We start from the raw sequence: 15378 nt of genomic DNA on the forward strand, positions 1-15378 counted from the left end.
ATTTGATTCTTTGGAGAGTGGTGGGGAAGGTCAGAGAGAGAAGAGATGCGGAGGGTGAAGAAGGGGTTTGGAGGGGGAGGGTCGCTGTTTTTGCGCTCTTTGGGGATTGCTGAAGATGAGAAGTGTTATGGGACTCGGTCAGAACTCGAGCTGCTCGAGCATTATTTCAAGTTCAGACTAGATGAGAAAAGGATACTTTTTTACTCCAGTCACAGAATATTTTTCTTCATTCACCAACGAAAGGTTGCTTTTGCCCCGCCCCACCCACCCGGGAATGGCATTTCCTTAAAGAACAACTTTAAAATAGTGCCTTGTGCCTGCCCTCAAGGCCAGGCGAAACCAGCTTCCTAGCCTTCCGCCCCAGGCAGTTGCGGAAAGGCGTCCTCTGAGTGCCCCACTCCCGAGCCTCGGCCTCACTCCTCTCATTCTAACCACATGCAGCATCTCCCGCAGCTCATCCCTCACCTGCCGATATGGTTTCACCCATGGACAGGAGGAACTTACCCATTTGATGCAAATAAATATGGAATCTCGAACTCAAATAATGCAGCCACCCTAGGCACCTAGAATTTGAGCAGCTCCACATCTCAAATTCTTTCTGTTAGAATCATAGATTCCACATTTGGTCAGTGTTTTACTGAGGATCAGAGTTGGAATCAAATTTGGAAGCCAGACTTTTGGGCAACGCCAGTTACCACCAGTGAGTACTGACTGCTAAAGAAGCAGGATATGTAAGACATCTGTAACATTTATTTTTCAATCCACTTATGACTTATTCCCCCTTTTCCTTCCACCCCTCCCTGCCCCACACACACTCAAGTCATAGTGTGTTAGAACTGAATAGTACGAGTTTCACACTGCTTCCCTCAGAGGCCTGGGATGGACAGAAGGGCAGACTGCAGGACTTCCGCCCGGCTCCTGTTTGGCCAAAGCAGCTTCACTTTTATCTACTGGGATTCTGCAATAGTTTCCATTTGAAAAAAGGGTTCTACAGCTTTAAAATGTTTAACAACCACTGTCTGGTCCAGTCTTCTCACTTAATAAGTGAGAAAATTAGATGATACAGTTTGCCCAACATCGCGGAGACGTTAGAGGCAGAAGTGTCTCCTAATCCCCATCCAGTGGCCCCGGGGCTCCTTAGGCCAAGCTCGGGAAGAGGTAAGTACGAACAGTGGACTCTCCTTGGGTCAAAAGAGTCTGAGAGACATTTCAAGTTGAAATTTTCTCCCTAGAACCAGTTGAACGTTATAGTTTCAAGTTTGTAGTGACTTAATTTAGTATGTGAGTTTGTGTATACCTAGCACATAAAAAGTGCATAATAAGTATATCTTGAATAAGTGAATAAATGAATGAGTATTTACTACTGTATACATTTCCCTAGTAAAACAGATCCTCAGCTGCACTAGGCAAATAATTCATTTTGTGTCCCTGCGTCATATATTGGACTCTATTCAATTTACAAACAATACTTAGAATCCTTTAGCTGAATTTGTTATTCTCTATCTGTTGCCTATAATTCAGCATTCTTAATGTTTTCAGCAGGGTCACAGTCTCTGTAAGAATTCGATAAAAATTCTTTATCATGAAATTCCTTCTCACACAAATACATTTCTATTGACATCAATACCGAATTTTAGTTTCAAAATTAGGCATTGCATGGGCCTCCCACGCCTCACTGTGACTCCTTAGGGTTCCACAGCCCCCAGATTAAGAACCTGTGAGGATAGTACCATGACTAATCCACAAGCAGTGCTGACTAGAGAAATCTCATGCCTCTCTTTTCTCTTCATTAGTCTGAGCTCAGTGATGGCATTGCTGGCCTCGTGGGAAGCAATGATCGAGTGCAGGGAGTGATCAGCCAGCTGGAGGACACTTGTAAAACTATCGAGGTAAGTCCAGGTTCCATGGCAGTGTAAGCCAGGCCTGAGCTCCTGGAGGTTGTGGCTCTCTCGGCTCCACGCTGGAAATCCCCATTTCCAACATTTCAAACTCTCCTTGTAGAATGACCTCCTTCCTTATATGTGTCTAAAATAGTCATCTCCTGGCACAGGAAGACAAGTTACCACATGAGTCAAGGCAGATTTACCACATTTACTAGGGTTTTGTTACCTATGTTATTTTTATTCTTGGTCAACCCATTTTGAAGGATTAGCTATAAGAAAAATAATTCCCAGTAACAAAAATGAGTGTGTTCCCCAATATAGCACAGTTTCTTTGTGGAAAGCCCAACAGTCAAGAAATGCTAGTTAGTACTTTAGGAATTCATATGCAGGTTTGAGCTCCACATCTGCGCTCTAACCGTGGGGCTGCTAAGGGCAGTTAGGAGGGGAAAGATATGCCTGACTGTGGTAACAGGCTGGTTCAGCATCTGGGAGCTCATGGAGGCCAGAGATCTGGCTCGTTCAACTCTTTTCGCCTTCTTACTGGCCTAGAACCTGGCATACAATAAATATTCAATGAACACTTGATGAACAAATGGATGAATGGCTGGCTACTTAGCTCACACTTAGGTTCGGCATAAGCCATACTGCAAATCCACTTTTTCTCAAGATCAAATATAAACTGTATAATCGCTGAAGGCAAAATGCTGAAGCCTAAAAAGCTTTAACTCGGTGGCAAATATCTTTTCAAGACTTGAAGATTCACAGACTAGTTAAGCCATGTTGCAGAGGGAGCAGGCAAGACACCGGGTCTCTGGCTCTGTACGTTGGAGCTGCTTATCCCTCCCTCCCTGTTCTAAGCTTTGGGGTAATTTGTTTCTTCGTTGCACCTCAGGTGCAGAGAGTTGAGGCACTATACCACTCAGTTCATGTCTTACTGTCTTCATATCTGTGGGCAAGGCCCATCTTGTTATCTATTTATTTCCTTTTATCACCATTTACCACTCCTGTTCTCTCCTCTGTCAATAACCACTCTAACATGTTTGACGTTCTGTTTTACTTGTATTCTTATAAAATGTGTATTGTTTCATATGCATGTCTTCTAATTTTATAAATGATATAGTATTTCTCATTCTGCTTACTTTTTTTAAAACTACACATTATGTTTTTAAGATCAATTCACATGTACATTCAATCTTTCAGTTTTCTCCTCTGTAAAAATGGGGCAATCATAGTATCCACTTTATAGTTACTGTGAGGAATTAAATAAGCACAAGCAAAATGCTTAGCACAGTGACTGGCATATGGTGAGTGCCCCATAATTACCCTGTTATTATTTTATCATTAGAAAGGCACATTCTGTCAAAAGCCAAAGGCCAGTTCCTAGATGATGACTTTAAGACATTGGTCATAATCATCTTATTTTAGATTAACACATCATTAAAGTCAATTTCCTCTCTTCTCCATGCTCATATCCCTGAAAAGGTCTATGATAAATCTGTAATCCTTTTACAGTAGAAAAATTTTCTCTTGGTGAAAAGCCCAAAGAGATTCCAAAATGGGCAATGTAAGCTTTTTACTTATTTTCAGTAAAGGCCAAATACAACTCAATCACGAAGTCATGAATCAACACGCCAGAGCGGTACCACATGGGGTCTCGAGTGTATAAATAGGAGTGTGTTGCTCGTGGGCCAGTGAGGTGTTCTCTATACTCATCTCTGGTTTGGCCTTCATCACAGACCTCTGATGGGGGAATGGGCTTTCTGGTTGGGCTGGGCTGGGGGACACATCCCAAAGAAGAGTCCTGTTGAGTCACAGTTGGCCCTGAGCAAATGCAAAGAACTCAGCTCCATTTAGCCAGCATCAGAGGACACTGAGAGGGTGAGGAGGGATTTGACAACTGGTTTTGTTCCCAGAGGCCAGTCAGGGGTGCGATGGAAAGCAGCTGTTTTTCTTCTGCTGAGAACGAGAGCAGAAGGAGCAAACTTCAAGTTAAGTCGGCAGAAGGGACTTAGCACAGATATCAGGAAGAACTTCCTAGCAGCGATGAGCGGGTTTATGACCCCTATTATTACTGATAAGAACATTCGTCGAACACGACACATTTTTATAAGTACTTACACAGGTTACTAGGGGAGGGTTTGTAACTGTCACTTGCAAGGCTTCAAGGTGAAACTGCAACTTGGAAGAAGTCTTAAAAAGTGTCTGTCCCTTTTACTTGTTTATTTAACTTTTGGGACTTTTACCTTAAGGAAATAAGATGAAAACACAGTATACAAAACAGTATGAAATGTATACATTTGAATAATCCTATACACATACATAGGGGAAAAAAAACTCCAGAAATCAAAAGATTAAAAGCAGTGAATAGTGGAACTACATGTGATTTTCAATGCCTTCCTTATATATTCTTGTATTTCACATTTTTCTAAGCTAGCTTGACATTTTTAATAATCAATAAAATTAATAATGAATGAATGAATGAATGAATACGACTCAGATAAGCACAGTTCTTTCAGATCGGTTTAGGTGGTTCATCAGGAAATGTAGGGATTGGCTCAGAACCCCATAAAGTCTCTGGCTTTATGATTCTTACTTGATGCCAATATCCTTTGAAGAGGCCATGAGGACAGGATGCCATGCCACAAATAGCCACACTGTGCGCACCTAGAATCACGAAGGTGATCTCCTGTAGAGCCAGGGCCTTATCAGTGGGCAGAACACCAGAGACTCACTTTGTGCCAGCCTGCAAGGCAGCACATACTGAAGCACACTGGGTCCTGGGCTCGGTGTGGAATGGTTCTACCTTGCCAAGCAGGTGAATTCTGTACCTGGAATCAGGGTCACAGAGCTCCTCTGTCCCTTCTGTGCCTGAGGTTGTTGTTTTCCTTTCTGGCTCATCTCACCACCTGCCTGGAAACATTTTCTGGGAAGTCATTGGTGGCTGCCAACCAGGGCGTGGGGAGTTGTTAAAGAATTCTGCCTTCTGATTGGTGAGGAAACCCCGAGGGGGGGAAATGGAGTAGCCCCTGGGGTGGGCTCTATCCTTCCCTAATTACCTTGCTTCTCCCGCTGGGGCCCTGACACCTGCCCTTTGGTAGTAGTGCCTGCTGCCAGTACATGTCTAATTTTGTCCCTAATCATGCAATGTCTTGCGGGGGCTGGCCTGGGCAGGCACCTGGCCCAGGAATGGCCCTGGAGAGCTGTGAGCTGAGGGGAAATCACACTGTGAACAGTGTGTTAGCCTTTAAAAATAATGTAGGCCATTGATGTGGGTTTACAGTGATGACGAGAGTAGCTTTGAAAGGAACTGTGGTCACAAAAGGGCAGCCCAAACTGTGTCTGAAGGGGAAATGGCATTTTCCCTCGTTGCTGTGGACTGATGGTGGGTGACAGAGCCTTCGGTCCTTTTAGTCCTCCCAGCTTAATGTGGCTCAGCGGGAGACGGTCCCAAGACTCTGGACTGCCGGGTGTCGGAGGGCCTTCTGGGCTGTTCTAGAGGAGCCCAGCACGGTCTGGCTACACTTGCCTTTCCACGCCTGGAGATATTCTGAGATGGGCTGGGACTGAGGAGGGGCTGCTGGTGGGCATGGGGAGGGTACTGCCTTGGGAGCTCTCTGCTTCCAGAAAAATGTGCTTGACTTCCATTCTTCATCCCTAAAAAATGTAACCTCCTTCTCATAGTCTTTACAAGTGGCACTTATCCTATGTCATTGGAGCCCAAGAAAGCAGGCTATTAATACTGGCCTTCCCAAGGCAGGCAGGCAGGCTAGAAATAATCCTGTTTTGTGTGGATGCCTGTCTAGGGGAAAGAGCTACAAAGTGAATAATAAATATTTGATCTTGAGCATTTCCAATATCTGAAAGATGACAACTTTAATAAAACTCTCCAATGATTTTGCAATGAGAACAAATCCACTGCATTTCCAAAACAGTAATTTACCCAAAAAGCTTTGAGACATTGACCATGCAATTACAAAGTATGAATATAGCAAGAACCATTTTAACGAGCATGCCTGAATTTTTAAGGCAATATTCTTAAGGTAATATAATATGTGCTTAAAAGAAGAGATTTCAGAGTTGGATTTTAGCTCTGCCACTTAATTATATGACCTTGGGCAAGTTACTTCAGCTCTCTGTCTCTTAACTTCCTTGATACAATGAAGATAATACTTTCTTCACAGTGTTGTTGTGATGACTAAGTTGGGGTAAGAGGGACATTCCAGGGGCTCAATAAATGTCACCTTTTGTCATCTTCAGAGTCATCTTGGAAAGAGCACACTAATTCTAATGATGCTAATGTTCATTTAAACCACTGGAGCATCTGGAACATCTTTTAAATGGTGTCACAATAAGCCTGTCATGGTCTCGGTCAATTATGATGGTAGAGTGAAGCAACTCCCTGCAGAGGGAAAAGCCGAAAATGGATGGAAGTAGATATTAGCTCTATCTTTATCTAAGGCTTTGTGGTAACTTGAAATATTGACAACCAAGGGAGGCTGAGCCTCTTCTGGAAAACGTGCGGACTATCCACTGAAGACAGGAATCTATTAAACAGCTGCTCGGCTTGCCATGGTCTTGTGGCTTTCACTGAACTGGGGCGGGGGGCGGGGGTGGGTCCAGTCAGGATGGGCTCACCTGGCCCTCAGCCCTCACAGGGTTTATTCAAGGAGCTTCTAAATGACCTAGACTAGCCCAGAAAACCCCCAATGCCAAGAATCCCAGGAGTAAGCATTAGACTTCCCATAAATTATGACACAATTATTTTTCTAACATGAAGTGGATGACAACATGATGTGGTGGAAAAAAAGCCTAAGTGTGGGCGTCCCAAGGTCCAAGGCCACTGAACAGAGCCGTCCGCTGAGCACCACAGAGGTGCCCAGCTGGCAGGAGAGGGGCTGAACTCCAGCCCGCATGCCTGGAGCTACAATGTTCCTCTCACTTGTCTGCCCCTTCCCTAGTACAGCCTGGCAGAGACCTGGGTTCTCATCCACCTCTGCATCCTGGGACTTCTTCCAAGTGCTCGTAAGGGGCCTTTCCGAGTGAAGGAGTGGGCTTGATTTCCTCGGGAGAACCTACCTTAATGTAATTCTTTCTTTAGTATTATTAATTTCTGTCTACTTTTTTCTCTTTTGGCAGGGGGAGGGGGAGGCCAGGAAAGAAACCCCTATTATGCTTAATGAAGGGAATTTCGAAGGTCTGTATTTCAAATGAAGCTGAGTGGGTACTTCCAGACACAGAGCTACTGCTGCAAACAAGTGTGTCTCCAGTAGAGGAACGTGGGAGAGATAGGGATGAGCCGGGCAGACCCAGTTGCTCATTGACAAGTGGTGGGGCTAAGAGCTTATCTTCAGCTCTATTTTGGTCCCAAAGTCATGCTCCTTACATGGTAAGAGTAGGGGGTCACAATCGTCTCAGGTTTTTCCTGTCGTGGCTATGGCACATCGCCAAGTTGGGACTGACATTGCAGGGCTAGGACATGCAGTTTATGTCTCAGTGTTGTAGATTACGACTCTGAAACCCGCCAGGAATTGAAAGAGGCATTTTATATATAAAGAGGCATTTCACAGCTTGAAGACTCTGAACGATGTCCACATTTACCTGGAGTCATCAAGTCTGGGAGCTGTCGAGTCAGGAGTGACCCTAGCAACCATCAAGTCCTATCCCTTAACGTACAGATAAAAAACTGACCTGAGGTGAAATGGCTTCCCTAAAGTTGCACAGCGTTTCTTGCTGTTTTCTTTTGAGTACTGAATGAAGCAGAGGCTTGGGTTATCCAGTTAAATATCTATTTCTTTGGAACACAACAAAATAGAAACTTTTGAGTGAGGGCTGACTTTTCCTAGATACAATTCATATTTTATTAATTCATTCAATCATTCAAACCACATTTCTTGTGTGAACGTTACATGCCATATTCTGCACACATATGTGGGAGAGTAGTGATGAATTAAACAGAAAAAGTTCCCTGCTTCTCAGGAAGGTTTCATTCTAGTAAAGGAGAGAGATAATAAAACAAATGAATAACAATATCATTTCAGACAATAATAAGCACCTGGGGGAAAATGGAGCCACTGTAAAACCTAGCCATTAAAAATGGTAGTATGACAATACTTTGCTTGGCAGGCTATCTACTCTTTAAGTATAGTATCATCTATTGTTGATTTTTTCCCATGAAAAGTTTATCTTTGTAGTTGTGTAGTTTATGTTGTTGCCACTAAAATACAAGAGTCAGTGAATTTTAACATTTCTATAAAGGCTACAGCTAAACAGTGGTTTTTAGATAAACATTAATGGTTACCTACTCACTTCCAAGGAAACAACCAAATGGCTACTTGATTTTTTCTTTTCATCCAGATCATACGGCATTGGTTAGAAACAAATATCCTGCCTGTCTTCATTTTACCATTTTATTATGGGCAAATAGTCTTCCTTTTATAAAATCATGCCTTTTTGGCATACTGCATCCATATGGAGCTGTCTCTAGAGATGGGATGGGTTTTATTTTCATTGAAGTAATGCAGACAACTTTTATTTGGTTCTCCTAAGAAGCCAATAAATATAATGGTCCTGACAGGTCTAGGAGGTCAGCCACGGACCTCCAGAGTCAGAGGCTCTGCATCAGAATATGCTCGGAGGCCAACGCCTAGTGCATTTATGTTGGAAGTTATTTCAGTTGCTAACATGCTTACATAGGCACGTGTGTATATGTGCATGCGCACACACATGACACAGGAACCACAGACATCAAGAGGAATAATAGGGAGAATATTAGGAAAAATAAACTTGTAAGTTCAAAAAGTATGTATTTTGATTCACTAGTATCCAGAGAAGTGGGAGGAGGGGGAAGCATACAGGTTGGAATTGGGCTTAAAGATACATGCTTCTATATTCAAATAAATGAAAAGTTAAGTTAAAAGCAAGGAGAAATTTTTGAGGTGAGGAAGTTTTTGTGGAGAAGAAATAAATATGGTTGCTTTCATGTTTTGGCACATAAAAATCATCTCTTAAAGTGTGCTGTCCACATACATTTTGATAATGTAGAAGTCCACATTTTTCCCATTCCATTTTTTAAGCTACTAGAAAGTCGCTGTTGAAAGAATTTCAGTTCCACATTTACAAATGCACAATAGCTACTGAAATTCTGACTAATCATTATCCATAGCAAGATGGCTTCTGAGAGCATTTTTTTTTTTTTATAGCATATACCTGTTCCCTAATTACCTTGGAGGGAAGTTGATAAACTGAGGTACTTGTTGTTTACCACCTTTCATAGAATGTTGAAGGTCTTGTACCCAAGAAAGATTGAAGGTACCCATGTTAGTCCCTCATGTGTTGCCTCTACCTCAGAGAGTGTGGAGAAATAAAAGAGTTCAATTTTATGGAGTATTTCTCATTTGAATGTGAATTACATTAACTTGAAGATCTTAAGTTTCTAAAGTTTATAAGTACCAAGTTCATAATTCCAAGGAAGAACATATATTTTTCCTATTTCAGGAACAAATCTGTCTCCTACAATATTTTGCATAGAATTATATTGAAGGCACGTTAAGCAAGAGAAAAAAAGAAGTTGAGTTTTTTTAGATATCAGAAAATATATCTTTTTCCTACTATTCTGCTGAACACTGGAAAATTATGGGATGTTTTTAGATCTTACAATGCCTGATACATAGTAAGCACTTAGTGAATTCTGTTGAAGGAATGAATTAATGAATATAATTCTGAAAGAATTTGAGGTTTCTTATCTTTAAGGGCCTACTTGCAACATAGTAGATTCATTAAAATGCATATATTCAATTAATGAGCAGTTTACATACATTGTTTTCCCAAATTACTTTAAAGTATGTCACAGCTGGGTATGGTGGGAGTAGCAATGACCCAGGAGTTCAAAGACCTTAGGTCTAGGCCAGGCACCATCAGCAAATGGCAGAATGGCTTGAGAAAGTGACTTAACTCTGCTGAATTTTCGTGTTTACATCAGTGAAATGATTGTTTTGAAGCAGGCTACTTCTGATAGTCCATGCAGCTTCAAAATTCCACAACTGAATAATTCAAATTAAAGAAAATTGTATATAAACTTAATAAACACTCAAATAGTGATTACTGTGTGCCAAGTAATATAATAAGTGCTTTACACAGTATGTAGTCATATAAAAATAATAATTAAGCATATACTCCGCATGGGATACCATTTCCTAAACTGGAAAGTATAAGCAAATGATCGTTGCTATTAAAATGATAGTGATTTTATCAAAACTCCATATAGTACAAGTCCTTAAAAATCAGAATAGAAATAAAACAATACTTTGAAGTGAATATAAGAATAAAGTAGTTATTCCATTTAAGCCACTAAATAAAATTTATATGGCCAAATAAGCGATCTAATCTTTATTTGACTTGAACAAATACGTTATGACACATAACTTTACACTAGTCTCACTGAAAAGCATTTGGTTTTCATAAACTTGAAGGTTCTCACACATATTAAATCATGTAGGAGAAAACTTTAATGAAACAGACATATGCCAGTACCATATCTTAATATCCATTATTATAAATGTTTCATGTGCACAATTCAATTTAGAAAAATAAGCTAGAAACCATCATATGCTCACAGTAAATGGTAGAGCATCTGAACATCGAAGGCATATTTCAGGAATGCAGTGGGCACATGGTTGCCTGTAAGCTAAGAATAGAAAGTAATACCGTGAAGGAAAGTTTGATTGGAGAGCTGCGAACAGGCTTCAGTTCTTAAGCCTAATAATAGTCTAAATCTCAAGCCAAAGGGCTGGAAATGGATGGGAATTTGGCAAGCTTAGCAATTTCCATGTCGACATACTGTGTGGGCTCTTGTCCTATTACTTTGACAACTGCCGAGACTCCACACATTTTCATCCCCTCCCCGCACCTCCTCTGCTCCTGCTTATCCTTTATGGTCAAACTCGAGGCACCACTTCCTCTAAGAAGCTTTTCCTGAGCTAACATCACCACCCTCAGGCCCGTTCCCCTCAAATGGTCCTCACCCACAGAAAGAGTTGGATTAAAGCACCTCTTCTATGCTTCTATAAAACTTGATATAATCTAAATCTCTAATATATTTCATTTTTTTTTTAGCCTACTAGGTTGTATTACATTATTGGCCTACAGTCTTTCTCATTCAGTGAACTGTGAGCTCCTTGAGAATATGAACTACGTTTAATTCCTTTTAGGGTCCCAGAACCTTGCACAGTGCTTGACACAAATGATATGCTTAAAAATTATTTGTTAAATGAATGAATGGACAGGTGGATGATAACAATACTGGTACTCATTAAAATGTTTTGCACCATAGGATCTCCTTAACATGTTGTAACTGGTTAGAAATGTGAGGAGAACTATGTTCCAAGGGACACAGAGGAGTGAGGGATGCATTTCTTACACATTTGAAAGGTATCTTCATAATCAACAATTTGTTTTAAGTCATCCTTTTTCCCCCTTAGTCTGAGAACAGTAGAGATGTTTGGGGAAAATGAAACATCATTTAAAAAAAAATCTATTCAACAGATATTTATTGAACATCTGCTATCCAAGGAAGTATGTATCCTAGGAAGACCCAAATTCTAACCTCGGGGAGACTATAGTTTAGATATTTAAGAAACATGTAAAGGAAGAAAGTAATACATGATATCAAAGAGACCAATGTTTACTAAAATGAAAGAACAGGTAATAAGGGTCATACAAAGGTCAGAGATGTCACAGATAAATTGGCTGGATTCACAAAGCGCCCGTCGGGCAGGAGAGCAAGGTTGGATCGTCATGGCTCAAAACCTGCTCTCAGCTATAAAGATCCTGGACCCAGAGATGGTTGGGTCAAGTAGACAGGCATACACACATAGCAAGCTTACTGGAGCTTGAAAAACAAAAAGGCCAATCACCAGGCCAACTGGAAAGTTAATTATGATTTAAACATGGACTCACAGTAAAGGGAGCTGGATGGTACTGGAGATGTCAGTCACATGGTGCAAATGGATAAACCCAACTTTCCACACAGCCTTTCTCCAGGAATCAAAGACCAGATTCTGTATTTCCCTCTCTTAGACAGTATTGGATAGAGCACCTGGTGTATACAGGTATATGCCATAAACGGTAACTATTATGGAATTTCAGAAGATTAAAAGATGACATTCAGCCACAGCGATCAAGGAAAGCTTAATAGGAGAAGTGGTATTTCAACATGTCTTTAAGATTGCTTAGTGTTTGCAACTGTGAATTGGGAAAAACATTCTGAAGAGAGGGAGAGCATGAGCAAAGAAAGTGAGTGATTAGTTCATTTTTGCTGGACACAGGGTGGAGAGAAGTAGATTATTATGAAAGAAAGCTGGGGCCAGGTCGTGGAGGGGTTTGAAAGCCAGTTATAAAGTTTAAATGTTATTTGGGCAGTAGGGAGTCATAAGAGAGAAAAAGCACTGTACTCCAGGAAAATGTACTCTAGGAAAATGAATTTGGCAGCAGTGTGTGAGTTGGCTTGAAGGGGGTGTCCCAGATGCAGAGGCCATTGGAAGCATCAGAATCTGCACAGGAGGGCTAACACTGGAACAGTAGTAGTATAGAGACTGAAGGGTAAAATCCAAGAAGCACCATAGTTTTTTCCTTACACACACACACAAAGCAAAATATGAACCTCTATGCTATATAACCAATATACAAAACAAAATCTGTCCTAATTTATATGAAATTCTCCATTTATAAAGAAGATTGAAAAATCATTAATTCATTTATCCAATTTGATTAATTTTGGATTTTATAAGTATCAAATTTGATATAAGTGGGATTTTCAAAGCATCAACACAGTGGGTATCTATATAGATTAAAGGAAAAGAAAAAATATCCTATTTAAGTCAATTTTCTTGTCTCTCAAAATATCCAGGTGATTTCTCCAAATAGACATTCTTTCAAACACTTTCTAACATTAGCTAACCCAACTAACAGGAATGCTGCAAAAAACAGAAACAGGAACTTTGTGAGAAGTTTGATTACCTGTATGGCATCCTGGAGGAGAGGAAGAATGAGATGACCCAAGTCATTACCCGAACCCAAGGGGAGAAACTGGAACATGTCCGTGCTCTGATCAAAAAGTATTCTGACCATTTGGAGAACGTATCAAAGTTGGTCGAGTCAGGAATCCAGTTCATGGATGAGCCAGAAATGGCAGTGTTTCTGCAGGTAAGTTTCCATGGGTACCAGAGGACACTAACCAAGAAGGTGGGTGCTGGAGGACTAGTTGTCATCACATTTTTGTTATTTTATGTATCTCATTTTGATCTATTTTCCAAACTAAAACATAAGCCCATTATGTGCTTATGTCTCCATTTGTTTAAACAATTTCATGAGCATATATTTAAGGGACCATGACATTGCTTAAATATAAGAGGGTTCTGGTATAAAGGAGCAGTTATTTAGGGCATTTAGAAATAAGGCTATGAGATTTTCAGAGTCAGCAAAGGAAAGAATTAAGTCTCAACACCGTCTTTGATAAAAAAAAAAACTTAAGTAGGCCTGTCTTTTGTTTGCTTTCACAGAACGCCAAAACCCTGTTACAAAAGTAAGTAATTTTCATTTTATGGAAAAATGCATACTTTTCATTTTTATCCAAGGCTATCAAACTATAAACGGTGGCAACCTGTCTTTGTTGCAGAATTTCTGAAGCATCGAAGGCATTTCAGATGGAGAAAATAGAGCATGGTTATGAGAACATGAACCACTTCACAGTCAACCTCAATAGAGAAGAAAAAATAATACGGGAAATTGATTTTTACAGAGGTTTGTTGTTCTTGTGACCATTTGACCAAAATTGCAGGTGTATGAAAGCTGCAGAAAAGCCCTGTGGGAGGAAAGGGGGATTCAGAATCACTTCCAGAATGCATGGCGACAATTTTACAAGGATAATAATCTAATGTGAAGCTCCATTTCATTACAAAGTCATACAGTTTGTTGACAGTATTTATTTAGCTTTGCATATCATAGTGCCTATTATAATGCCATTATTGGGCATTTGACTCTGGATAGTCAAATAATAATTGATGGTGATGATGATATCTCCCTTTCAACTCTACACAAGGTGTTAGCTCCAGCGATGTCATCAGTTACAAGGTTAAGGATGAGATAAAAATAGAGAAGACATTTGGAGAGATATTTTAGTACATCCACTTAATCAAACTTTAGCGGGTAAGAATAGTAACAAGTCACAGAATAAGTCACAACCTGGAAATAAAACTGGGTCTATGTGACCAGATGTACTCCATGAGTTATAAACACATCCTTGCCATTTGGCCCAGAAATCCCACTCCTGGAAATTTAGCCTGATGAAATCATTGAAAAGAGGAAAATAAACTTGGAGCTAGCCAAAAATTTGATGATCCGTCCTAGCCCATCTAGGTGACAAGACTCCTCAGCTAGACCACCACTAAATGCCATGAAGCTGTTTCACTGTCCACAGATGTAACTTTAGAAGCAAATCTTCAGGATGGATCTTTTTAAAACATGACTTAATATTGTCTCTCCTTAATATTGCATCAAAGAATATTAAGATCAGTGAGTTAGGAAAAGAGTCATGGTATTAATAATTGTGGTATTCACTGAAAAAAGAGGTAAAAAATTAAAACAAGACAAGGGTTTTGTATGTTTTCTGAGATACAGAAGAGAGTTGCATTTCCATTTAATTTGACAAAGATAAATAAGTGACAATCCTAGCCCTCCATGAACCTGCAGATGTCACAGGCTCTGGGTGGAGTCAGGTGGATGGTGCACAGTGGTGGTAAGGACATCATACTGGGGAGGGGAGCCAGGAGGATGGTGATAATTTGTCCCCTCTTTACGTTTGTGATGTCCACATTTAACTAGAAGCACAAAGCCCCAGCAGGACACACTTGAGCCACTATCAAGTATCTGCTGGAGAGGATTTCCCTAGCCTTGACATTAACCTGGGCTGTAAGTACTGGCCATTAATTGTTTGCATGGCTATAATGGTAATTGTAATGATTTAAAAATATATTACCTTAACAGAAGATGCAGAAGAAGAAGAAGAGGAAGAAGAAGAAGAAGGAGAAGAAGTAGAAGGAGAGGGAGAAGGAGAAGAAGGAGGAGGAGGAGGAGGAGGAGAAGGAGTGAAGAAAGTGGAAGAGGTAGAAAAAGTTCGAACGGCGTCATTAGGAGAAGATGAAAGTCTGGAGGTAGCCTTGGAACCCTCTCAGCTGGCCTCGGAACTCCAGGCTGCCCCAGCAACACTTCCGGTTTCCTCTCCAGAGCCATCTCCAGCCCTGCCACCTGCTGTGGATGCCCCAGTGACACAGGTAAGCAGCCGTTCATGAGTTCTTTCCTATAGGAAATGCAGGCGTGCCTCCTTGCTGAACAGCCTAAAATATTTATTCTACCTTTAGAAAAAGATAACTATATCCTAGACATTTGTATGCAGAAGACAAAAGATTTCAGGGCAGTCACAATGTCAGGGGGTAAAGTCCTC

General features: G+C 40.7%; 1 protein-coding gene across 1 annotated transcript in view; it reads left to right on the forward strand.

Moving 5' to 3' along the window:
* The window catches only part of TRIM55 (tripartite motif containing 55), a 48986-nt gene that overhangs the window by 15902 nt on the left and 17706 nt on the right, over positions 1-15378 (forward strand). Inside the window, exons 5-9 of the mRNA XM_025041206.1 lie at positions 1794-1889; positions 12849-13082; positions 13439-13461; positions 13555-13679; positions 14922-15208. Of these exons, the coding sequence (XP_024896974.1) occupies positions 1794-1889; positions 12849-13082; positions 13439-13461; positions 13555-13679; positions 14922-15208 (765 nt within the window). The remainder of the gene's footprint in view (positions 1-1793; positions 1890-12848; positions 13083-13438; positions 13462-13554; positions 13680-14921; positions 15209-15378) is intronic.

This window comes from Pteropus alecto, unplaced genomic scaffold, assembly GCF_000325575.1.
Source record: "Pteropus alecto unplaced genomic scaffold, ASM32557v1 scaffold87, whole genome shotgun sequence".
NCBI classification, from domain to species: Eukaryota; Metazoa; Chordata; class Mammalia; order Chiroptera; family Pteropodidae; genus Pteropus; species Pteropus alecto.